Source organism: Halichoerus grypus, chromosome 10 (genome assembly GCF_964656455.1).
Source record: "Halichoerus grypus chromosome 10, mHalGry1.hap1.1, whole genome shotgun sequence".
Taxonomy (NCBI): Eukaryota; Metazoa; Chordata; class Mammalia; order Carnivora; family Phocidae; genus Halichoerus; species Halichoerus grypus.
This window is the reverse complement of record NC_135721.1, coordinates 31501998-31528780: the sequence shown is the minus strand read 5'-3', so window position 1 is coordinate 31528780 and position 26783 is coordinate 31501998. Positions and strand designations below refer to the sequence as shown.

Sequence of the window (26783 nt, the reverse complement as noted above, 5' to 3'; positions counted from 1 at the left end):
ATTTCTAAAGCCCCCTACTAGGTCCTGTGAGAGAACGGAGACAACAGAACAGATCCTTGAAGGAAGGGACTTCCTGTGGAGATAAGCAGGAAGACAAGAAAACCGCAATAATAATATAATCCTTTAGTTTGGGATTAAGAACATTTTATGAGGAAAATCCCCCATAAAGAAGCACCCTGATTCTTTGAACACTTCAAAATCCCCCATAAAGAAGCACCCTGAGATTCTTTGAACACTTCAAAAATAAAAGCATAGCATAAATTTTTTTTTTTAACATCTACTACTCTCACTACTTTTTTAAAAATGCCAAGGATTTTGTCTTTTTTGAATTAATTATTAGAGTCCTATCCTTTGAAAACAGAATAATTCTCCCTTCTCCTTATCCTTTAATTGAACAAAAAATGATGGAGTGGGCGAGAAGAAAATGAACCAGATAGGATGACTATGATATGAGTCAAACCAATGCAATTTTTTCAGCAGCCATTCTATGGGAAGATCGCCATGTGCCAGATACTAATCAGGTGGCACCTGTCCCTGGCCTTAAGGTAGGGGGAAAAATGGACAAGGAAACAAGCCACAGTACAATGTAGGAAATACTGTCATAGAGGATATATAAAGCATACTGGGGTCTCAGCTAATAAAGCAATTAACTTCGCAGAGTGAGGGGCTGAGGCTAGGGTCAAGGAAGTAACTATGGCACAAAGCTTTCAAGGAAGAGAGCCCAGATGGACAAGAGGGCATGGTATTTCCAGCAGAGGAAACTAGATATGCAATGACACAGACAGTGAAGGGCATATGTATTGAGGGAATAGCAAACAGGCTGATGTAGCCTGATCCTAGATTTCACAGAGTGGCCAGGTGTATCACCGGAAAGGTAGTTGGAGCTACACAGTGAAGATCATTTTATGACTTTTTATGATCTACTGAGAAGTTTAGACTTACAGCTGTGAACAGTGGGAAACCATCCGAAATTTTTTTTTTTTACCCTTTTAACCATTTTTAAGTGAACAGTTCCATTTCATTTAGTACATGGTATAGCCATTTCCCCTTTTTTCAGAATATTTTTATCAACCCAAAAGAAAACCCATTAAGCAGTCACTACCCCTTCCTCCCTCCTTGTTTTCTCTATGGATTGGTCTATTCTGGATATTTCTATAAATGGAATCATACAATACATTGCTTTTTGTGTCTGGCTTCTTCCACTTAGCATAATGGTTTCATGATTCATCTGTATTGTGGCATAAATCAGCAAATCGTTCCTTTTTTATGGCTGAATAATATTTCATTATATAATATACCACATTTTGTTTATCTGTTCATCAATGCGTGGACATTTGGGTTGTGTCCACATTTTGGCTCATGTGAATAGTGCTGCTGTGAACATTTGTGTAGAAGATTTTGTTTGAGTCCCTGTTTTCAATTCTTCTGGGTATATTCCTAGGAGTGGAATTGCTGGATCATTTGGTAATTCTCTGTTTAACTTATTGAGGAAGCCCTCAGACAGAGACTTTTAATAAAAGGAAAGACATGATAAGATTGTATTTTATTGGTTTTGGGGTTTTTTTTTTTTGTTTTTATTTTAGTTTATTATGTTATGTCACCATACAGTACATCATTAGTTTTTGAGGTAGTGTTCCAAGGATTATATTTTAGAAAGATAAATGGACTAATAGATATTTAAAGAAACAAGATCCCCATAGATGGTCCTCCAAAGAGTCACTAAATAGCTGCTCATTTGTTCCTTCCTGCTTTCTTTTCTTTCCTGCCTGCTCTCTTGCTTTTTTTTTTTTTTGAACCTACAAATTGGCATTCAATCTGGTGGTCCAAATATATGTCCACCCACATACCTTGTGGCTCTACACCATCTTCTGAGGCTTCTGTGCTAAAATCCTGCTAGCTCAGCCCATCTGTAATGGTTCAGATTGTTTTCTTGCTTTGAAATTCCTGCTCTAAAGAGGTATCAAGCTTTAATAAATAGGACTCTCAGTTTCAAATGAGACACCCAAGCGGAGCATAGTAATTCCATCAGAAAATGTGAGGTGCACTGGAGTGGGTTGGCTTGAACACGCCTGATGAGATGACTGGGGTTCATCCTAACACAGTCTCCCTCCACCCCCTCCTCCAAACCCAAGATCACACACGGCCAAACAACTGCTTCCTCACGTGGCCTTCTGGGTTTACAATTTTGAAAGCAAACAGTTCTTCACAGAAATTTCTTGGCTTATCCAAGCCCTAAAAAGACACTAGTAACATGTCAAATTAGAATTGGTTAGTTTCTCAGGTTTTGGACATGGGCCTCTACCAATACATCAGGACACAGACAACAGCAGGGGGATTTGCTAATTTTCCTTCTCAAGTTGTTATAGTGATAGATGCACTTGGTAGTTGTAATAGTGGTCACTCGGTTACCCGTCCAGGGATGAGAATGAAACATGTGATTGTCACTGTTGTTTTCCTATTGGAAATGAAAACGAGTCATATTGTGGGGTGAACAGATTTTTATAAACCAACCTGGCTCGGGGTGGGGTCAGGCCTAGTCAGAATAATGATTTCCACAGAGCTCTTCTCTGGTGTGCATGGAACTTCTGTGTGTGTTGCGGGCGAGGGGAACAAATGTTGTACAACCAGGAAGCACTGAAACACTGACCTCACCAAACCGGTGTGTATCAGATTTATAGCAACTGCACTATCAGATCTTAGGATACATCCATATCCCCTAAAATGCACAATTTTAGACATTTTGCATTCCATTTTTAAAAGTGTAATTATCAATAGGCCTCCTTAGAAACAACCACAAAGTCTCTGGGTCACTAGAGATTAAAGAATCACAACAAAGGGCTCCTCACAAAGGCACCAGGCTTTCAAGACACTTCCATGTGCCCAAGAAAGGTAGCAGAATATGCTACCCTAAAATATGCCACTTTTGCATAAGGATTATTGTGAGCTGAAGGCAATTGAGAAGAAGTAGATATAAGAAAACTTCTCTGCTCTCCTCCTTCCCCTCTCTACCAGGAAGGATAGAAGCTAATCACCAGAGACAATTCTAGACACTTATCAGTGCAGAGACAGTACCAGAGGAATCTACATTTAAAAAAATAAAAATTGCTGAAACTAGTCCTTATCTATCCTTAGTTTCCCTCATATATTTGCCTTCCCACAATTTGTCAGTCCTAGAAACTCAAAGTCCTTTTCCTTTGTATGGTCTCTTCTAAAAAATGTATTATTCTTTTGTTATGTTACTATATAAGCCCAAGTTCTAACCACCACTTTGAGTTACTTATCTCTGTGCTCCCATGTATATGCACCATGCACATGTTAAACTTCTGTTTGTTTGTTTTTTGTTAATCTGTCTTCTGTCAGTCTGATTTATAAGGTCCCAACCACAGAAGCTAGGAGTGGAGAGGGGAAAAAGATGTTTTTCTTCCCCTATGCCCATCAGGGCAGGATGTGGAGAGAGAATACAGTATATTTGGAAAAGCTAGCAGAAAATCTGGGTTCTCCTCTCAGTCCTGATCTACCTGCAGAATGACCAGAGGCAGGACAGGACTGCCATTTGGAGTTCCCTGCTGTGGCAGGCACTATGATTGTATATACAACAGCCACATTTCCTTAGCTGACAGAGACCAAATCTTGTTCACCTGTCAGGCAGCCAGATGCTTCCCTGGGGAGACTGGGCGCTTCTCCAGGGCCAGGGGAAAACCTTATTGGTCTAAGGGAATTATGCTAATTCCATTCCACTTGCCAGGGATTGGTTTAGGAAGGGCCATGTGACATTGGTTTCATCAATGAGACCAGTGGGAAGTCTGCTTGGAGACCTTTGAGAAATTACACTTATTATAAAAAAGGTTCACAAAACGGGGCATGGCCTCCCTTCCTTCCCAGCCTTTGAACTGTCGCTGTGTAAGGAAGTGACTCATGGTACAGCTGTGACCAGGAAGAGACAAGCCTGAAGGCAAAAACACCCATATTGGGACTACTAAAGCCCAACAGCACTGAATCTTTAATCAGCCCGGGTACAGGCTTCCTCCAGACATCTTGTTATGGGAGATAATACATTTTCTTTGTAGGTTAAGCCATTTTTATCTGGGTTTTCTGTTATTTGGCACTAAGAGATCCTTAACTGATAAACCCACCTATATAAGTAGATGTTTATCAGGCACTTTATTAATTGCATTTTTAAAAATTAGACCCACAGCTCAAATTATAATGTTTTATACCTAATCAGAAATGCTGCCATACCTGACCTTTTCAGAAATACAAACAACTCTAGAAAACTACATATATAGAATACTTGGCTGGGCGGGGGGGGGGGGGGGGGGGGGGGGGGGGGAGGGAGTCTGCCATTTTAACCTGTAGGTAGAACTGGAAGCATGCTAAAACAAAAACACTGTCATAGTTCAGAAATAAAAACATGCTCTAAAAAGTACCCATGCCACAAATTTCCAAAATGAAAATCTGGGGCCTGTTTGTAAGAAGCACTCAATTTCCCCCATGGCATAATCAAAATATCACTGCAGAATCATCTGTATGTGTGGTTTGGAGACTAGGGAATGACTCTGTTTAATGCCTCTCAGGGGCTCTCAGACATATTTATTTCAGTAACTATGTCACATTTGGAGGGCATACAAAACTGTGACCTTCTATATGCTTTCTCCTGTCATTTTTAAAAATTTTTCCCAAATCAGGTGTGTTGGGACCAGTTCAGAAGACGAATAGGTAATGAGTTCTTTATACAGCTCCCAAGTTTCCAAATCAGTGGTGGTGTCTGGGGATGACTTTGGGGGATCGAAGCATCCATGCATACAATATCCATCAGCTCCCCTTATAACCCTCCGCCCCTAAAAAATACACAATGTAGATAAAGCCCCCACCCCACTGCCAGTCAGACTGGTGTCTCTAAGCTTCTTCTATACAAGATAAGGGAGGCTTCCCTTATCTAAATGATAGACTCTGTTTTATAAATTAAAACAAATTCAAAATGATGCTGATTACAACATCCCCTCCTTCACAGGCATTCTGATAAGATGCTTTCATAAAGAAAAGGAGGGAATTCGAGCTGGTCTGCGGGAAATTGATAGGCACTGGTAGGACAGGTGAAAATCTTCTATCATGGGCACCACAGCGAAAAAAGAGGGTGAGGATCACTGCTCGAAGTTCCTTTCAATTCTATGGATCTTTGATTCTACATGTGCTCACCCATTTTCCTCCCACCAACCTGAGTTTCCTCCAGAAAGAAAAGGTAACTCTTGAGGCAAAAAAAAAAAAAAAGGAAAGAATAACAACGTGACTTTGACGCTTCTTCGGTGGACATCTTCCGGCTGGATTTTTACTGCTGAATAGCAAACATTTTCCCTGCGTCTTTTGTTTTGTTTTGTTTCCGCACTTGAACAAAAGACACTATTTTGCAGAAACATTCATGTTAGCCTTCACTGTCAGTTTTCCTGCCACTCTTTACTTCAGCTTTTCTCATTATTCGTCAAATACTTGTGAGTTTCAGCTTCCTTCAACCAATAGTCCATTGCCTGAACACCCAGGTCTCTTACAATATGTTCCATGCGAAGAATGAAGTGACCTGGCCCAAAGGATTCTGAGGCATCAGTGGTATAAAAGAAATACTGAGCCCCAGCTGGCCTAGGATCAATTATATTTTTGGTTTCTTTCCTAGGGTTGTCTCCTGCGACATCAAACTGTCACAGCGATGATCGGTATCCTAATTTCTCAATCACGTGACAAGTGATTACTTCTGTTGTCTTTCAGGGTAACTTCACTGAGTACCATTTAATGGGACACATGGGCTTAAGATTCCATGACAACTGTAAACATCACTGTAAGCAGTTTTCAAAATCATGGGAACTTAAGAAATGGCATTTAAAGTCAAATTCACCACCTACCCAGACCTCCTTCCTCGCTGCTCTGGGTATGGTTAGGGAAACACAACCCCACAAGACAGGAAGACATAGCACCCATATGTTTCACTAAGCAGCCTCTTATCTTCAAAAGCTTTTCCTTTCCAACACTCAGTAACATTTGTTGACCGATTGTTGAGTGAAGCAAATGCTCGCATCCCCTACACCAAATAAAAATTCCTTAAAATGTAAACAAAAGAGATCCGAGCCAAATATAGCCCTCCCCACTCCCCCACTGTCCCTAGCCTGCCTGTTCCACTGTGATAGACCCTCAGTCTGCACATCAGTGCTTATTGGCAGATGGAAGCCTCGGTGTTGATTTGCAGTTGAGTGACCTGTTGCAAAGGGACAATTAAGCCTTCTGGAATTATCGATACATTCAGAATTTCCCACTTATATTTCTGGAAACTTTTCCCTGCATACCTATATAGCATTAAATTATTTGGAAAAAACCAAAAGGGAACACAGTATATCCTTTAGGTCCTTCGAGGAGAAATTAGTTGATTGATTTTTACCTGTGAACAAAATATCAAAAAATCTGAACACTGGGGGACATCTAGCAAGTTATAGAAAATAATTCCATGTGTCCTCAGCAATTTGAGGTAACAGAAACTAAAATATGGTTTGTATTGTTCCCCTTTTTTTTTCACTTGCTAATGCATTCTCTGATGGGTGTCCCCATGACATTATTGTTGTGTCTGCAGTTTATCTGGCTGCATTTCACTGCATATAGTTTCCAGTTACCCTGCAGCGAAGACCGTCCGCCTCAGATGCCGACGCCGAGTCTCTCATGCTCCAAGTTCAGTTACATCCTTTTAGTTAAAACTTGCAATAAAATAGATTAATCACTGCAATAACTCTTAACCACAGGGAAACACCGTAAGAAAGTGAGAAAAATCAACTGTCATAAATTTTACCAGCTTTTGAAGATGAAGTCCACTTTCTATTTACAGATGCCTTTATTTCGATAAAAATCTTTACAACCAGTTGTGCAAAGCTTTAGACGATGTCAATGCTGTGGTTTGTTTTGTTTTTTTTTAAATAGTAACTGTAGGAAAACTAATTTTTTTTTAAACCTGAAGCAAGTCTACATGGTTCAAATGATCTTAGCTGAACTGCCCCGAAATGGTGAGCTAATGTTTTACTCCAAAGGAGACACATTTGCTCTTTGAAGTATTTTGCCAATTCTCCAGTTTGGTTGTTTTCAACTTTTCCTTTCAATTTCACCAGTTGCTTTTGCAAGGGGGTGGCAAGTGAAGAGGATGACCAAATCTGATTATTTTTATTCTTTTAGCCAACAAATAGTACCAGAAAATAGAACTCAAGATGTCCACACAATTGAGTATGAAAGGACAGAGGAAGTTCCCTGAAAGAGAAGGTGGGCCGAGGGAATCAGGAGACAGCCACACTGAGGTCACAGCTGGCTTGGCAGAGGTCACAGATCAATAATCTGGGGTACACTGACCTTCAGGTATAATAAAGATGAAAGGAAAGTTCATTCTTGGTTAATGGTTGGGAAACCCTATGACCTGCCTGAATTCCTTCAATGTTCCCACTCCTCGTGGGCTCCAGCTTAGCATCTGGAGTCTCCCTATCTCCTTCAATGGATCTTAACGTCCAGATGCTCCCCTAACAAAAGCTTATCTCCTACGGCAATCAAGAACACTTGCAATTACCAGTAGTCGGCCTGATGGGGCTTGAGGGCTCTTTTTGAGCGATGGAGAAGAAAAATCAGTAGCTAAGGAAAACAAAAATCAACAGCAACTTGGATATAATTGGATGTGGACTTTCTATGACATAGCAAAAACTCTTCCTTTTTTCCCCTCAAAGCCATCGCTAAATGTTATCCATGAGACATGGTGGATACAAATGTCATTGGTTTTGGCAATTCTGATCCCAAACCACTTAAAACTCCATCCACTTTTGTGTTTATAAATCACTTTTAAAAGACAATTCCTATGTGCAGATGGAAAGAATTTAAGCAAGTATCTTTTTTTGAGAGCAGAGTGGCAAGTAAGAATTTTAATTTCTATTCAAGATAACCTTCAGGAGCGTTAGCAATAGAATGCGTTGAATCATAAAGTACTACCCTTGGCTATGTTCAGCCTCAAAACATTTTGCAACAAAACCACAAATCTAGTCATTAAGAGTTGTGTAGTATGAACTGGCAGGTATTTAATCAAAAAGGGCTCATTTAATACTGCGCCTGGTGTCAGAAAAGATACAGAAATAAAATGCGTCTTCTCTCCCCTGTGCAAGATGAATGTGTGTGACATAACAGTGCGCTGGGAGACCCCCGTAAAGTTCAGCCAGGATAGGAAAAAACCCTCCTTTCTTGGCTCAGATGAAAAACTTGGCTCTGCTAACGAGCAGTGAGAGATGCACTCTTCAAAGTGGAGAGTGCACATGCCAGGGGGTATACAAGCAATCTTGGAACACAGGGTGAAAATAATTGAACTTGTGTTGATATCTATTACCACCTCCCTTCAAAATTTGCTTTTGTCTGTGTTTCATGATGCATATGCTTGGTATGGTCCATGCACATAATTTTAAAATGAATAAATGGAAATTATATAGAGGGATGCTCAAAACAATTTCAGAGACCACTTGCTTTCTGAGTAAAGAAAGAAAAAGAAAGTCTTAATGATATCTCCAGCACCCCCAAAACTAAGGAATCCCTTTGCCAGCAGCATCTTCTGGTTCAAGACAAGATCTGAAAACAATATGTGAGCCAATGGGTCCAGAGAGGAGAAACAGTGTTGGCCTCTCAACCTTCCTAGATCATCTGCTCTTGGGCAATAATTATTCCAACACAGATGATACTATGGTCTACAAATGAGCTGAAGAAAAGCATCAATCTACTTCTGTGTCAGGTAGAACTTGGTGGGTCCTGTACAGACTATTAATTTCATGGAAAATAAGCAACAGGGGAAACAGATAAATCATTCGCAGAGTGAAGAACAGATCCAATGAATTCCTACCAATTTTCCTACTGTCTTTCTCTTGCAGAGAACAAAATGACAAAGTATATGTGTCCCACTGTCTTTGATATCTCTGTTTATCTCATTAGATGAAAAATGCTTCTGAAACCACAAGGACATGTTTTATTTCAAGTTTCAAGAATTCAATCCCAAATGATTTATACAAGTTAACATTGTGCATACAGAATTACTATCTTCATATTTCTGAAATTCTACCCCTTTAAATTTCATAAAAACAAAACACTGCAACATTAATTTTCCTTTTGTTTATTGCAGGCAATATGTAATATTAGAATTTGATTTACATCAACAAGGTACATATATTTGAAATGTAGTGTTAATTGTTTTTAATAAAAATTTTTAATTAAAAAAATTTAGAAAATTAAAGTGAAGGCTAATAAGAACAGTTGGAACTTTTGATAGAATTTCAATGACTAATCCCCATTCAAAATTAATTTCTCCAAAGTTCTACACAATGGATTCACAAGTCTCATCAATGTTTATTTATTAAAATCAGTGTTTTCAGTAACCGAAAGAAGCATTATATAATATTTCCAACTGAGTCTCCTTCCATCTGTCCTCCTATTTGAATGTTCATACAGTAGTTTAAACATAAGAGCTGTACTTGGAACAGAAGGGCCGGCATCCCCCAAAGGGTAGAGTACTCCATCACTTTGCACCGTCTCCTCCATCATTTGCCTACCAGTGCTAGCAGCCCTCCCCACGTGCTCTTCCCATAACCTACTAAGGGTGGTTCCTACATTACCCACTAGAAAATAACTCCACCACTTGATACGAACTCTATGAGGACAGACATTTGTATCCATTTATACACTCCTGTATCCTCTACACCTAGAGCAAGACTGACACCCAATATGTATTTGTCGAGTGAATGGATCAGATGAATGAATGAAGAACCTATCTTTAGGTCACCTCTTCTCATTTCCGGGGCTTCTTATGTAATCCATGCCATGTCCATCTGCTCTACTGGCTTTCTGTAACTTTTACATGGACAGGTTTCTTTCAAACCTCTAACAGTCCAAGTGGCACGGAGGGGCCCGAAGCTCTACGTTTTCGGTCCATTCTCTCAAGTTCCTGCAACTAGGCTCTCTCAACTTTTATGTCCTTCTGATTGCTAAGCGGAGGATGCCTTCCTTTGCATACGGTACTCACTGTGACTAGCACAGTTTCCTTAGCATCAAAAGTTAGCTGCAAGAAGGAACTATATGGAAGAATAATTTAGAATCAACTGACCGACTCAAACACAAAAGAACCCCACGTGCCACATCTTCCTCCTGACCTGGCACATAATAGGCTTTCAATGGGCATTTACTGCACTGGATAGTAAACTATGGGAATATCGTGTGAACCTAATCTGTCTAAAGCCTTTGCAGGTTATCCCAAAGGGCAAGAGAGTGAAATGTGGACTGGTCAATGCAGTGCGAGGAAGAGGACTTGCAGCTGGAAAAACAAATGTATTCGAACTGTGCTGGTGAATGGTCCTTTGTCAGCCTGGTAGAGGAGCACAGGGTTCTAGTCTTGGTTCTGAATGCATTTATCAATAACTTTACCACCATTCTTACTGAAGGTCCCGCTTGGAGGTCCAGTCTAGACCTTCTAGGGTCACTCTGGGCTAGAAGTGAACTAGAATCATAATGAAGGGTGACAATTAGAATTTGGTGATTTTTCCCAAATACTTGTCCCATCGAGATGGATGCTTTTCTGGCTCATGTGATTTCTCTTCAGTAGATAAGAAGAGATAGTCTATACATTTCATTTCTAAACTAATCTCTCATTGTTTACATGGACTGTTTCTGTCTCCACTACATCTCTCAGAAATAGTCGCCAGTAACATGAGATGCAAATAATTCCAACTGTGAGAAGGCTTTCCATATTATCAACTCACACTTTCTTCTCTGCAACTTTTACTCACCTCCAGGCTTTGCCTTCTGAGTCCTATGAAGAACAGCTCATCTCTTTTTTTCTTAAAAGCTCACTAAATACCCCCAGGTGGTTCTGGGGCCCTTGCCCACCTCACCCCACTCTCCCATCTGAGGTTATTTTTCTTCATTTCTGATGATTAAAATTTCTAAATGTTAAAACTCATAAACAATGTAATTCGGAGAAGAAAGTAAAAATAGACCATAAGACCCTAGTTATCTAAATTTTTAAATTAGATGTGATGTCAACCGCTAGATACATATGACTCATTTAAGAAATTCATACCACAGCCACTGACGTCAGATGCCGGAACAAAGGTAATACTGTTTACCTAATACAGAGGCCAAAATCAAATTATTTGTAGAATTATAGAATTGTAAAGCTGTTCATTTTGCCTATTCATTTCATAGGTAATGAAATGGAGATCCAGAAGAGTTATGTAACTAGCCCAAGGTAGGGTAATTACAATGTTAAAAGTACTTGAAGCATTTTTTGGCCATCTCCCAAACAACAAATTATGATCCTATCATGTACTGATATCTGTCATTTTCTCCAAACCCCTCATGTCGTAATAATGTCAGCTCATTAACTTCCCAGAAAGCTAAATTTACACTGTTATTATTACAACAATGTTAAATTTTAGAACTAGAAAATTCCCTAAAGAAGAGTCAGCTTTCCCAGTACCATAGACAAGAAAACTGAAGGCCAGTGAGGTCTGGACACTTCTTGGAGGATACAGAGCCCATGTCTTCTGGTTACAGCCTAGAACCCTTTGCTGTTCTGCACGAAGGATTAGCTAAACACCATCAATATCACAGAGCTGATATTGTTTTAATCTAAAACACTGCATTCATGATGAGAAAAATATAATGATTTTAACTAGTATAGGAATCTTATGGAAGTGCTAGGCTGGACAAACATTGGCCAGAAAGACTGTAGAAGAAGGGATTTTGAACAATAGGTGGGAGACTGGATTCAATGACCTCTAAAGTCCCTTTACCTTTAGGATTATTTGATCCTGGACTACCTCAGAGCTGGGCACCTCAGCTAGCCAGGGCACTTCCAGCGGTGGGGAATGTGCAGTATCCTGTGGGGGTCCCTCTCCCATTGGTGGGTTAGACTCTGCCCTGCTGTTTCAGGCATTCCTCTATATGCAATTTGCATGCAATCAATTACCCTAGGCATAGAAAGTGTAAGGCAATGCAGCTCTGTCGTTTCCAAAGACAGACTACACTGCTTAGCTTTCAAAATTGCCTTGCCTAAATGAGCATTCCATAACTGAATCTCCAAATACAGCTTTTACAGTTTGTTCATGTACTATGCTACTATCAGAATTAATTATGCAGCATCTTCATGAGGTAAAATCAGATTTGGATGTGAGTTAGGAGAGGAAAGAAAAAGGTACACCTCCCAAAGGAAGGTTACTCTGTCTTATCCCCCCTAAAAGCGCTGGAGTCCTTCCACGCACAGACAGATTTCAGATGGCAGTCCCCAGCTGAGCTAGCCATGGGAAGGAGGAAGTTGACATGTATGAGAAATGAAGAATATGCCAACTAACAAGACTCTGAAGGCCAAAATGTTATTAACCCCCTCCTTTCTATGTAATCCCATTCCACACTGTAATTCCACATAAGTCTGTTCGTTAACTTTCCTAAATGGCTACTAAATACTAAAATGCAGTGATTTTAGACTTTTTCTTGTTTCTTTTTTTTTCTTTTTTTGCAATAATGAGTCTAAGGGAAAGGGTTTTTTATATTAAGAGTGGAGCTCTGAAACTTAGAAGGAAACTTCACCAATGGGGTTGTCACTTGAATATTTTTACATGAATGAGATTACCAAAAAAAAAAAAAATCAAACTTCTGATTAACCATGCATGGGAGCCAGGTGTTGCATAGATTCCAGAAGAGCAAACTGATGCTCTACAACTCAGGACCAAAACCACAACCACAACAAAAGCAGCCTTACAAGGTATCACACACATGAGAGTCTCCGGCAAATCCAGAAAGAAGCACTTCAAAGGGCTTGGGCAGGTTCTCTCCTCCCCTCACTCACCATGGTGTGCCTAGACGCTGAGGATGGTGTGTGGAGTGACCAGGAAGGCTGGAAAAAAGTAGATGCCCTATCTGTGTTCAATTGCCTCACCAATGAATTGAGGTCTATCTGAAGTCTGAGGTCTAATCTGAGGTCTAATCAACAGGAAACCCTGCACTTTGGGGTTGGGAAGAAGGTCTCAGGCCTCCTCAGCTTCCCATTAGCCTGCCAGGCTGGGATGGCCACACCAGTTTCGTCTAAAGCCAACATCAGAACAATACAAGAAAAAGCCCCTTTCCGCCTCTTCTGAGGCTTGCACCACTTTTCTTCCAAAGGTATTTCTAAAAGGAAAGCACAACTTGAGAGGTGCCCGGTTGGGAAAGGTCAGGTCTTTTTTATTGTTACCCTCCGTAGGGGAGCAGCGTCAAGAAAAATCTACACCTGCATTCCAAGTCAGGCAGGTGTACAAAGACAGCGAAGGGCGAGGGAAAGGAAGAAGGGAAAAGGAGGCAAAGGAAGGAAAGAAGCAGATGGGGGGAGGGGGCTAAAGCACAGACTTGAGGGAAGGAGGAGAGGGAGAGCAGGATGAGAAAGAAAGAAGAGAGTCATGGAAAGAAATAAGAGCAAGAGAGAGAAGGGAGGAAGGGGGTGGTCAAGAAAGGGAGAGAAATGAAGAAAGGAGGCGGCCGGGAAGGATGAAAGACTGAGCCGGGGAGCGGAGCGCGGGGACGCGGCGGGGAGGTGGCCGCGGGGACCGGCGCGCCCCTGGGGATGCGCGGGCTGCGCTCCCCGCGCGGGCGCCCAGGGCGCAGGGCGCACCCGCCGCTCACCTTTCAGGATGAGAGTGTCGATGTCCCGGTCGATGCCCAGGAAGTAGCACTTCCTCCAGAGGCCCGAGTAGGTGGCGAAGAGCGGCCGGCCGCACTCGGCGTCCAGCCCGCCGAGCCCCAACAGCGAGCGCCAGGACTCGGGGTCGGCGCGCCCCGGGCCCCCCGGGAGCAGCCGGCGCCCCAGCGGGGGCGAGTCCCGCAGCGGCAGGTGCGACAGCGGCATCAGGCGGTTCTTCTGGTCCGGGGGGTCGGCGCCCGCGCGGCTGCGCTCGCAGCTCTCCTTGTGGCGCCGGGGGTCGGTCTCGTACCAGTGGTCGGTGAAGATGGCCGTGACGAGCAGCCCCAGGGAGCAGAGGCTGAGGCCGAGGCTGAGCGCCGTGACGAGCGCCCGCGGCTCCATGGCTTCCCGCCCCGCCGCAGCCGCCGGTGGGCTCGCGCGCCGCTGCCAGACACAATGCACTTGGCCTCGGCTCTCCTCCGCGCTCCCTCCCGCGTTCCCCCACCTGCCCCCCACCTCCCTCCCGCGGCCTCCCCGCCCTCGGCTCCCGGCCCGGCTCGCTCCCGGTCCCCCCTTCCCCGCTCGGTTCCGACCGCCCTCCCGGCCCCCCGGCTCCCCGCCGCCCCCCCACCCCCACCCCGCGCCGCTCGCACTTTCTAGCCCTCCTCCTCCTCCCCAGCCCCTCGCCTGCCTCTCGGCACCCCCCACCCGCTGGGTCCCCTCGCCTCCTCTCCACCTCCCGAGCCTGCCGTCCGCCCTTCTCTCCAGCAATCCCCCTTCCCTTTTAATCCCTCCCAGCCGCCCTCACTTTTCTCTCCTATCCTCCTCTCTCCCCTAACCCTGTCCCCACTTCCCCCTACTTTTCTTCAACTCTTCCTCTCTCTCTTCCCCACTCGTTTTGTCTCCCTGTTTGCCAACTCCGTGTCCCTTTATAGCCCTGCCCTGGACTCGAAGCTTCTCTCCACCTACCCCTGAGCACACTGCCTCCCGTCCTCTCCCCTCCAACGACCTTAGAAGACATCCACCGACATCAGACTCAGGCTTGTCACTTGTCCAAGTTGATTTTGATCAGTGTCCCGTTTTGTACCCAGAAGCAACTCCCATCCAGATCGGGCTGCGTGGTAAAATTTAACTCTTTGGAATCGTGATCTGGAGCTGAAGACCCTTTCTCTCCACGCCTGAAGGATGCAGCCTCTTAGACCCCTTGGCAGCTCTCTGTCGGTGCTCTCTCCCTCTCCCTTGCCCACTGCAACCTCTAAGCGTTCTCTCTCCTCCAGCCCCTCTGGGGGGGGGGGGGTGCGGAAAGGCACCGAGTGTCATTGGAGCGTTAGAACGGTGGCAGGGGATTTTCTCCCACTTCCCTTCATCCTGCTCGGAGACTGAGGTTTTTTTTGTTGACCATCTCTATCTCAGGGCAGAGTGACGGCCTCCTGGAATTTCTAGAAGAGCATAGGATCAATAAACCCTTGAAATGGCACCTGCTCTGTGAGGTGATTATTACATTTGAATAAAGAAAGCCCCCGGTAATAAATCAAAGTAATGATTTTCTCCCATGCAAGTTTCTTGCATGGAATGGGAGGGTCAACAAGACAGCAAAGCTACACAACAAAGTCCACATCTCAGCTCCCTTCTATTCTTCCAGGGCGCTGTGCAGTCCATAGCTGTTAATTAGGAGAATAACAGATTCACATTCACTAAAATGAGGAAATGTTAGAACCCAGGGTTACTGAAAGATTCCACTGCTTTGTGTAGTCTTACAAGAGAGGTGCAATACCCTTGTGCCACTTAATGCCCTTGGGGCCATGTCAGAGACAGAAAACCATGCTGCATGAGCCCAGGGATGCCAATTCTGTGTTCTTATGCTATAAAATATTAATGATCAAGAGATTATGAGGCGTTCATTAGATGCTAAATGTCATTACTCCATGATTTAATGGGACTTATTAATTAGTGCCCCACATCAATTGGTATTAATGGGATTTATATACTTCCCCTGGAATGACATCTGTAAAGGTGGAATGAGAATCTTGCTGGGATTTATTTTCATTGCTGTTTGTGCTCAGCATCTTCAGAGCGTATATTTCCAGACAAGGCTGTATACTTCTTCTGAGCTGTTTAGTTCACAGATAGGTCACCTAAGCAAATCCTACCGTCATATTGGACCCCTGTGCCCATATCTGCTGACCTGACAATGTGAATTATTGCTTGGATTTTCTCACAGCTTCAGCAAGATCTATGGGGAGCTCTAGTCTAATTAAGGAAGACAAAGAATTATAATTTTAGTGTTTCTCTCACCTATAAGCTTTTCCTTAACAGGAAACGCTAAGCTCATCAAAGGAGTCTTATCTGGATTTACACAAAAATGATGAGACTTAGAAGCCTTCTTTTATTTATTCTCTATAATGTGTGTAAAATCCTAGATCTTTATGGATATGCAGAGAGAAATACCTTTAACTGTAAGCCTACAGTTGATATCTGAAATTCACTCAAGTTGTCATGTGTCCTTTTATTTAAAAAACAAACAAACAAACCCACCTCTTGAGAGAAGGTGATCACAAACCTTGCAAGCCCCAAGGGTGATCAAACCTTTGGCGAGCCCTCACCCCATTTTCATACACTGATGCCCTACCAGACATAAACAGCCTGCCACATTTCAGAGCCACCTGATTATCTTCACACAATAACCCTGTCCCCCAACTGAAGCAGACGGAAGGAAACCTCTTTTTCAGGCACTTTTTGTTTAACTTTAAAGAGCGTAATGTTCTGCTTTATTTTCCTAGCCACAACTCTTTGATCATACCCTTCTTAGAAAACAGCATTATTTTTGAAGTTCATTTATGTCTATGTTTAAGACCAGTCTCAGCATATAATCCAAAGGTTACTGTATGATGGATTACCCTTGATAGTATTTCATAAAAAATGTCACACATTACAAATATGGGCCAGCAGCATGTAATGAGAGTACTGCTTCTGCTGGAGCAGCATTAACAGCATCAGCAGGGATGTGACATATGATGTGCACACAGGCTTTGCTACGGCAACTGCACGTCGCACCATCCATGTTCCTAAAATTTCTCTTTTGGATAGTTCCGACAACGAGGTGTCACCCACTAACCCCCCACTCTGTTAGGGGAGTGGGGATGCGAAGATGAATGGATAGTTCCCATCTTCAAGATGTTCCGGGTCTAGTGGCCAGAGACGGTCACATCAACTGCTCCATGGGCTCTAGCAGAAATGAGAACAAAGTGTTGTGGGAACGTGGTCAGTGAAAAAACTAACTGCCCCGGGGAGGCAGGCAGGCTATTTAGAGACTTCCAAGTTAGTTCCAAAGGATGAGTTAAACTTTACCAAGAGGATTAGATCAGAGATACTGGCATTACAGTCAGAATATACTTCTTTGATTTATATATCTACTTCACAAGCTCGGAGGCTTTAATATTTGGGGCCACCATAAAGTAAGAACTTTTTTCTGCATTTTTAAATCATAAAGCTGACGTGTTCTAATGCCTGACGACAAGCTAAATGCTTGCAGATGACTAGAAGCAGAGGTGGAAGCCAGAATACAGTCCGCGCATGAGGGCATTTAGCCCGGCAGAGAGTCAGGACGATAGGAGATCAGAGATCCCACCAGAGCCGTGTGGCATGTCTCTGCTGTGGCTATGCTGTGACCTCGACGTTTTCCAACTTAGCTGGTTCTTCGCCTGTCTTAAATTTCCTCTTTGCCATCTCCAGATCTGATATCCCCAGCGCGTCCCTCAGAGAACCACAATGTCCGAAAATGACAGGGATAGAGCCAGGGACTTGCCATCGGGGTGTCTCTCACCGCATTACTGAATCCCCCGTGTCCAAAGGCAAACTCCTATTTCCCTGTGTCCAGCTGCCCCTCCCTACTTCTCCTTCCTTGGTGTTGACAAGTCATTCAAGTCACTCCGACTCAATATTTTAGAACTATCATCTTCACAAAAATCATAGGGATTTTTCCTTTGAAATGTCTTTCATAGCCAGTCCTTCCTCCACATTTCTATCACTTGCCATGACTATGCCTCCATCACCTTACTGGGGATTGTTATTACAGCTTCCGCCTTGGCCCCCATGGTTCCAGGAGCAGCCCTGCCTGCAGTTATCCTGGATACTGTTGCCAAATGCCTCTTTCTCAAATGTTACTTTGATTATGTCATCCTTCAGCTTCCAACTCTCCTTTCTAGGCTGGAGAAAATTATTCGCTATATAACTCTAGAGTCCTTCTTTATTCCCATAACATTTAAACATCCCAACTGACGTGTTGGCCATCTTTAAATATTTAGAAAACAAAATACTTTGGTCTTCTGCAGACACACTTATCATAATATCTAGGGGCTTTGTGACATTCATTGTATTTCTCTTGACAGTCAGGAAGTTCTTAAATATTTCCTTATAAAATGCTCGTGCACGTGTGTGCGTGCATGCGCGCGCACGCACACACACACACACACACACACACAGATCTCCAATTATCAAAGAGCTATGGCACTGATTTATTGACACACCTATACTAAGCTACCCATGCCAACCATGAATATTCCTTTTTGCCCCAATGCTGAGACCAAAAGCAATATCCTTCCTCATTTCAAATATTTAGATTCCACAGGATTTAGACTATGCAGTTTAACCAAAACCACGCCCTGGCTTTCCTATCGAATGAGGATTTTTTTTTTTTTTTAATAAAATCACACGTTTTTTTAGCCTTTAACATAAGGACAGAGTCAATTATGTTGTTAATCTACAATATGTCATTTCTACAAATAACTGAGGTATTTTGGGTTAAAGTCACCATCCTACATTGTTTCCCTGAAACAATTTGATTTTCATTCAACAACATATATTGAGTACCTTCAAAGTGCGTTATTGTGCTAGGTCCCACTGGATTATGCAGAGATGAAAAACAGCACAGCCTGTACTCGCAGGGAAAGTTATAGGTCAGTGGAGGAGAAGGAGACACAAGAGGCAAGGAAGGAAGGATTGCCTGGATGAGTGCCCTCACAGAGGTTCACACAGGAAAATCTGGTACAGAGGGATTCATTTCCATGGGGAAGAACATAGGTAAGCCAAGTAGAATAGATGCTTTCTCAGTTAGGCCTTGGAGGAGAAGGGATATTTTCTATATGTGTGTCAACTCAGTCCAGGGCAAAGCCAAAAGTAAATTTTAGAAGCAGTGCCTACCACAGTGCTCTTCTCCTACCCCACGTATGTGGTAAATCATCTTGGCAGTGCCATTTTGTCACTAACTCAAAGCCTGGAACCATAGAATACCACAAAACCCTCAAAATAGATGGTGCCTGATAAGTTTCTCATTTCAGTGACACACCACAGAATGTCACCATTCTTTTTCACATTTCTGGATTAAGCTGTTTCCTTTTTGGAGCCTTTAAACACATATGGTGGGGAAAACGCACACACACACATTCAAAGAAACCCATAACCATGTTAAATCCCACTCGGAGTGGGATGTTTTAGCAGATGGTGGCTTATTAATTGCCATACGTAACTGTATTCCCCGCCTTATCTGTGTGTGTGGATCCTGGGTTTCAAAGTTGAGGTCTAATGCAGCTCATTTAGGCCATGTTTGACAACCAACATAGACTTGGATATAGCTAAGATATTCAGTCTCTCCAAGTCACAGCAGCCTGAGCCGCTGCCTGCCTGAGCAAAAGAGCTAGTGTTTCCAGGTGTCTCCCCTTTTTCTTACCCTTGAACATCCTCTCTCAACTGTGTCTGCTCTAAGGCACCAGGATCTGGGAACCACACAGAGGCGCTCGAGTCAGACCACCTGTAAATTCCAGACAACTGCTTCCTACCTGCTCACTCTTAGCCAGTTACCTAACCTCCCCAAATCACCTAAGTTTGGAAAAACAGGGATATCAACATCTACTGCACAGGATTCATGATTACCACATGTTAAATATGTTTCCTCCTACCCCCACCCCCAACTCCCTTCTCCTCCCTACTCCATTCACGTAAACATATAAACATGCTTCAGAAAACCCATAGCCTAATTATATTAAGCTCATATCATTTATATGTCATAAATACAAATGGCTAAATAAGTTATTAATGATGTGATTTTTTTCATATTATTTATATTATTCTTGTAGGGGAGGCAATCTACTGTTCCCATTTGTTCAGTTAACATTTATTGAGCACCTATGGGCCAGGGAGAGAACATCCCAGGTAGAGGAAACAGCCAGGGCAAAGGTCCTGAGGCATGAAAGAGCTTTGTACCACTGAGGTACTGAAAAAAGACCACTATAGCTAGAGAGCCGGGAGTGAGGCCTTGAGCGGTATGAGATTCAGTGGCAGGGTTAGTCAAGGGCCAGATTGTATGTGGTCTTGAAGGCCATGCTATGGAGTTTGGACTTTAATCAAAAGAAAGCCTTTGAAGAGTTCTAAGCAGGGAGGAGCAGGAGTTAATTCATGTTTTAAATGTCACTCAGAAGACTATGTGAAAAATGAATTGGGGCTGGGGATGGCAGGTGCAAAAGCAGGGAAACCAGTGAGAGATGGCAGGTGCGAAAGCAGGGAAACCAGTCAGGAGTCTATTACAATAGTCTACACAAGGGGTATTAGTAGCTTAGACTAAAGAGACAGCAGCAGAAACAGAGAAGTGGGTAAAGGTCGAAGTCACAGAATTACTGTGAGTCCAGGTGAGGGAAAGGAGAAATCAAGAACCATGCCTCCATTTCTGGTCTGTTTGAACCGTGGTATCATGTATGGGATGTCAGGCATATTTGGGGAGAAGGAAAAATTCTGTTTTGGATTTTTAGGTATGAGATGCCATTTAGAAATCTCAGTTGGCTATATGAGCTTGAGAGGAAGGGAAGGAGTCTGGAACGAAGATTTAGATTTAGAGATGTCAGCATATAGGTGTGATATGTATGTTGATATTTAAATTCTCAGGACTGGGTAAGATTGCTTAGAGGGAAGTGTAGCTAGCTGGAAGAACTGAGAGATTCAGGTCAAGGCCTCCTTGTAGGCACTCAAGCGTCAGGACGATGCATGTCTCCCAGCCAAGGCAGGGCAGTCCAATGATATGCTATGGTGACACATAGAGAGATAATAGAGTCTGGGATGTGGAGTCAGAAAGGCTTGGGTTCAAGTTCTAGCACGGTTTTTTTTTTTATGGGGAAGAGGGATTTACATAGCCTCTCCAAACCTCTGTTTCCTCATCTGTGCAATGGGGATCCAAGTAGTAAAATTCTTCTTAGGGTTGCTATAGGAATCAAATCCACTGTGAAAATAAAACACTTAATGACATAATATAAAGGCTGACCTACAGTAAGTGCTCCAGACGTGAATGGCAGCTCTTGCCATTTATCATCTCCACCAAGAATATTTGGTTACTGCTCACATTTGCAAGCCATAATCCTAGTTACAGTACAGACCATCACACTCCCAAGGATTGTGCCCTAATGAAAAGCACGGAGGCCTACCATAAGGCCCCTAAAAACATAATCATCTATAGTATTGGTGGAATGATGGGCACTCAAAAGTATGAGAAACCATTATGCTCTTTCAATAGGCTCTTCTGTTATGAGCCCATAAAAGAGGTTTAATGCTATTTTGTGAATAGGCAAAATAAGCTGCTTGAGTACGATAAGGTGTCTCCATTTCTCAAGGTCTTTAAATGGACCACATAGAAGTGCCTCTGTAGGAATGACAGCCCATAGTTATTGCATTTCATGGGTACCAATCATGTTAGAATACGGGGAGTGCCTGGACCTTCCCCTCCCTGTGCAGGGGGCGGAGGAAGCCCTGACAGGGCAAGGGGACACTAAGCCAGCTGTGGATAGCATCTGGAGGAGAGAAGTAAATGAGACAGACTCCTTATAAGGACAGGGAGAAAAGAGTAAAGACTCAAGAAGGACTCAAGACTCAGCCAAGATGCAGCCGCTAGAAGTCAGAAGGAAGTTCTCCACAAATGATGAGAAATCCAAACTTGGCCCACATGAGCTCGGTCAACGTTCCAGATTCAGACTCTCAAGACCAGGAGACAAGGATTGAGTCAGATGTGCCTGACAAGGGTGAAATCAACACAGGTCTGCAAGCACCTGCCACCACCTCAGAGAGGTCACCATCCTGGAGAGCTCTGTTTTTACCTTCCATTCTTGATTTGGATAACCCTCTTGAAAAAGTTATTTGGGTCCAGGTAATCGTTAGCCAGTACGAGAAGAGCTATCAGGAAGGAGATCCTCGGGAGAATACATAACAATGTGTTGTATTCTTTAGGGCTGTGAGCATGCCAAGGATTTCATCCGGCACTGCGCAGTGTAATCATCTGATGTGCACAGCTCTTGGAGAAACACCCTGTGCTTTTGGAAGGAGTCACCAGGCTGGCAGGACTTGGCACACACCTCCCCACAGCCGCACCTGAGCCCCTGTAATGAATGGGCGCAACGTGGCACTGAGGGTCACTCGAGTGGAGAAGCAAATGAAAGCTTGAGGACAAATTACCATCTCACCTCCGACTATGGGTATGGAGAGGTAGAACCTTGTCAGGGTCAGATTTATGAGGCTGATTAAAAAAGAGAGAGAGGAAATGCACCAATGGCCAAAAAGGAATCCAAGTAGGTGGCTTTGATGTATGAGTTCCATCTGCCTAATTTATTTAGGGTCTGCAATCTGTATGCGATCAAGAGCCTTGGACTGTGTGAATGGCAAGTCAGGGAGGGGGGTTGGCAGTAGGGGAGATGTCTCTTAGTGTTTTCCAGCCAGGTTACCATGTGCGCTTATGAATCCCGCGGAGACAAAAACACAACAGAAAGGGATTCTCTCCTAAGCATTCCAGTATTTAGCTAAAAGAAATCCCTGAAGTTTTTTAAATATTGAAGCTTAATCCCAATTTCAAGGGGTTGCTTTCTGGATATTTAGGGAAATTCTTTCATTTCTCAATTTCCTTTACTATCTGATTTTTTTGGGGGGGTTCCGAATTTTGTGGGAAGAGTTTTCATTACTTACTTTTCCCACTCTCACTCAGCACTTTACCCTTTTCCATTTCATATCAGCCGCTTTAGCCAAGAAGCTCGGGTTCTTTGTCAATAAAACGAGAACGTAAAATGGCTCTCACAGCAACATTGGTAACTGGATTTGTACCAGCACCCTTTTAAATGTTATATTTGGTAGCAATGACAGCAAACTAGATATGGAATCTGAAAAGGGGGATATCAACCCTGAATATAGCCAGCATCAGAACTAAGGCTGTCTAAGGTTCCTAGCAATTCAAAGGAAGTTTAGAAAAGAAAAACTACAGAAATTGCTCTCAAGAAACAAAGGAAGAAGAGGCGGTGATAGCAAATAGTACACAATCAAGAAATGTTACCTATGTACTATTATTCTATAAATCTATAGTAAAAGCTGCACAAAATAAGCAACATACCAAGTAGGCACAGGTCAGAGCAGATTGGAACAATAATTCCCAAACCTGGGTCAGTGTGGATTTGGGTGCTTAAAGATTTGGATGGCTCATGCTTAGGAGAATGGCCATTTCCACAATTCCCTGATCTTCTTGCCTACTACTTTTTTTTTTTTTAAGATTTTATTTATTTATTTTGGAGGTGTGGGAGGGGCAGAGGGAGAGAGAGAATCTCAAGCAGATTCCCAGCTGAGCTCGGAGCTGACTTGCTGCTCAATCTCACGACCTTGACATCATGACCTAAGCTGAAATCAAGTGGTGGAACGTTTAACCAGCTATGCCACCCAGGCACCCCTAAAGATGTAAATTGGAAGCCAACAGGATCCACATACCAATGGTACTTTAAACTATGAGACCAGATGATGTCACCAAGGGAGGGAGTGTTGGTAGAAAAGAGAAGAGGGACAAGGATTAAGACAGGGAAAACTGCTACAAGCTGAGGTCTAGGAGATGAGTAGGAGCCAGCAAAGGAGACTGAAGGGAGTAGCCAGAGAGACAGGAGAGTGTGGTGTCCTGGAAGCCAAGTGAAGAAAGTTTCAAATAGGGGACAGTCATCAAGGTCTCAAAGCTTCTGATGGGTCAAGCAAGATGAGAAAAGAGAATTGAGCATTGGATTTAGCAAAATGGAGGCCTTTGGTGACCTTAATAAGAGCATTTTTAGCAGAGTGTTGGGGATGTAAGCTTCACTGGAATGCATTCGAGAGAGAATGGGAAGAGAGAAGTTGGGGCAGTGGATATAGGTCACTTTTCCAAGGAATTTTGCCATGAAGTGAAGGAGAAAAAAATAGATACTAGGAGAGGTGGAAGTGGGATTAAGAGAGGGTTTGTTTGTTTTATTGAAGATGAGAAGATAACAGCCTGTTTGCCTACTGATGGGAATGATCCAGGAGGGATGGAGAAATTGATAGAGAAAAAAGAAGCAGAATTGCTGGAGCAAAGTCAATGAATGGCCAAGAGTAGATAAGTGGAGAGGTTGTCTTAGGTAGGTGAATGCCAAGTTCATCCCTAGTAACAGTGGAAGGAATTGAGGACATGATGACATTTGCAGGAAGATGGGTGGGTGGATGATTGGACCTTATGGAAGTTCTCTGCTGATCTATATTATGCTCAGAAAATGTTAATGTGTTCAGAGGAAGGAGAAATCTTATAAATAGAGATGGCCAAAGAAGTACTGATGAGGAAATTGGGACTTGAGCTTTGAAAGATCTATGGGAGTAAATTGGTGGAGAGGAAGAGAATATTTCAGGGATGGAAAACCATGTGCACCCAGATATAGTAACAAACAAGGTTATGTTTCTGGGACAGTGAGCATCCTGGTCCTGCTAAAATGGAAAGTTTGTGATGAAAAGTTTAGGATAAATTTGGAAATATTGATTAGATTCAGACTGTAGAGGCTTTAAACAACACTAAGATCTTAGGCAATGAAGAAAAGAATGATTGATGGAAAGAGGGAGATTAGGAATTACTCTAGCACTGGCAGTGAAGTAAATGTGAGAAGGACTTCAGATCACCCAGGACTGTGTGATAAGAGTCATGATGGTGGCATTGGACACAAAGGAAGAGATGCCAGAAACATTATGAATGAAAATGGTAAATAAGTCAACCAAAGGGGAAAAAAGAGACAGAAATGCTGGAGATTCAAGCCAAGATGACTAGGATGATGATGGATCTGTTGACTAAAATAAATAAACAACATTTAAATAAGTAAGTAGGTAAATAAATCAGGAGGGAGAATGGATTTAGAGGCTTAAGCTCTGGCCATTTGAGTTTGAGAGGACAGAAGGACATCTGTATGGAAATGTCCACTGGCTAGCTAGACAAGTAGATTTCACAAGTATCCACCTAGAGGCGACTATGCTGAGAAATCTGTGGGAGGCAATGTAGAAAAGGAGAGCAGGGGCTGTGTATGGAGGCCAGGGAGAGGCAGAGGACAAGGAACCAGGGTCTGGCAGCCTGCTGTGAGTGAGTCAGGAGAGCCACACGAGCCAAGGACAGGGGGTTTCAAGAAGGGCCTGGTCAGTGGTATCGAGAATTGCAGGCACATCCAGCAGTCAGTAGAGGAAGAGAAAGGCCTCCGTGACATGATCCGGGGCCTTCAGCAGGTCAGTGTCAATAGAGAGGTTAAGGCAGGAATAAAACTTCTGGGGTCTGAGCGATGAACAGAAGTTGGAAAAGTTGACAGGGAAGAAAGGTAACACATGTTGATTAATTTTGGTAGAACTTTGGCAGTCAAAGGAGGGAGAGGAATCATTCTATAAGTAGAGGTCAGAAAGATTAAAGTCTTTGAAGGCAGCGAATGGTCATGTATGTATGAAGGAAAGACATGGAGAAGGAGAGACCAAAGTTACCCCTAAGATGGAAATTAAAGTGATAATTTGAATAAAGAAAAAGTATGATATCATTAATATTATTATTGCTTGCCTTTTAATAAAATTTCATTTGTCACAGACTGATTTGATGTCAAATAGGGAATTTTTTAAAAAATCTATGAATATCCCATTAGATCTGAGGGAGACAAAAAAAAGGTAGATCTAAAGGTAGAAGCTTCCTTTTTCTACTTCAGTGAGGACATAAACTTTGTGGTTGTGTTAGGACAGAATAATTCCTCTCCCTGCTCTTGAACCTAAGAATGTGTTACCTTATATGGCGAAAAGGACTTTGCAGATGGGATTAAGGATCTTGAAATAGGGAGATTGTCCTGGATTATCCAAGTGAGTCCAATCTAATCACATGCATTCTTAAAACCAGAGAGAGAGAGAGGTGTACAATGAGAGCAGTGTTAGAGAAATGTATTGTTGCTGGCTTTGAACACAGAGCACGTGGGCCACAAGCCAAAGAATGCAGGAAGCCTCTGGAAGCTGAAAAAGGCAAGAAACAGACACTCCCCTAGAGCTTTTAGAAAGGAACGCAGCCCTGCCAATGCCTTGGCATTAGCCTGGCAAGACTAATTCTGGATGTCTGACCTGCAGAACTGTAAGATAATAAATTGTCGTTTGAAGTCCTTAAGGTGGCGGTAACTTGTTATAGCAGCAACTGGAAACTAATACAGTTTTCAGACAGGTAGCCTACAATTCACCACTACTTTCCCTCCTCCTTTACCCTGCTCCCTCTTGGATCATGCTCCAAGGGTCGACTGAATTCCAAAAGAGATGACAATGAAAATTCCTAACAGCTGGAGACTGGATGTCTGAGCCAATCCCCCTGAGCTCCAGGCAGCCATTTTCTGCGGCATGTATTTTGGCTGAGCACTCCTTCCCTCGCCCAAAGTGCCGCTCTAGCTGCCATCCAGGAATAGGAGAGGTTTGACAGTAAAGGTAACAGATGCCCCAAAAAGGAACAGAGAGACCTGAGTGCAAACGATTGTCTGTTACTGTCACAGGAAAGATGCATCCAGTGGGTTCTTCAGATGTGTGCAGAACCACGAGCTGTTTCCTGTCTCAAACAACCGGGAAGATCCTTTCAGCTTTACGTTGAACTCAATCATAATGGATTTCCACCTGGGGTTTAACAGAATGAAGTCTATGTAACTATTGCCCCAATTACCTAAACCCAAGTTATCAAGGCCCTAGCAGTTGCATTTGGACTCTAAATATGGACTCCAAAAAAGGACCCAAGTTTTCTGAGAGTTCCTTATAAGGCAGGTATATACTG

The 26783-nt window shown here is 43.0% G+C and overlaps 1 protein-coding gene across 1 annotated transcript in view; it reads right to left on the bottom strand.

The window, feature by feature from the left end:
• Window positions 1-14959, bottom strand: part of TMEM178A (transmembrane protein 178A) — a 48426-nt gene extending 33467 nt beyond the window's left edge. Inside the window, exons 1-2 of the mRNA XM_036077378.2 lie at window positions 14657-14959; window positions 13690-14131 (exon numbers count right to left, since the gene is read on the bottom strand). Of these exons, the coding sequence (XP_035933271.1) occupies window positions 13690-14089 (400 nt within the window). The 5' untranslated portion in view covers window positions 14090-14131; window positions 14657-14959. The remainder of the gene's footprint in view (window positions 1-13689; window positions 14132-14656) is intronic.
• Window positions 14960-26783: the final 11824 nt, after the last annotated feature.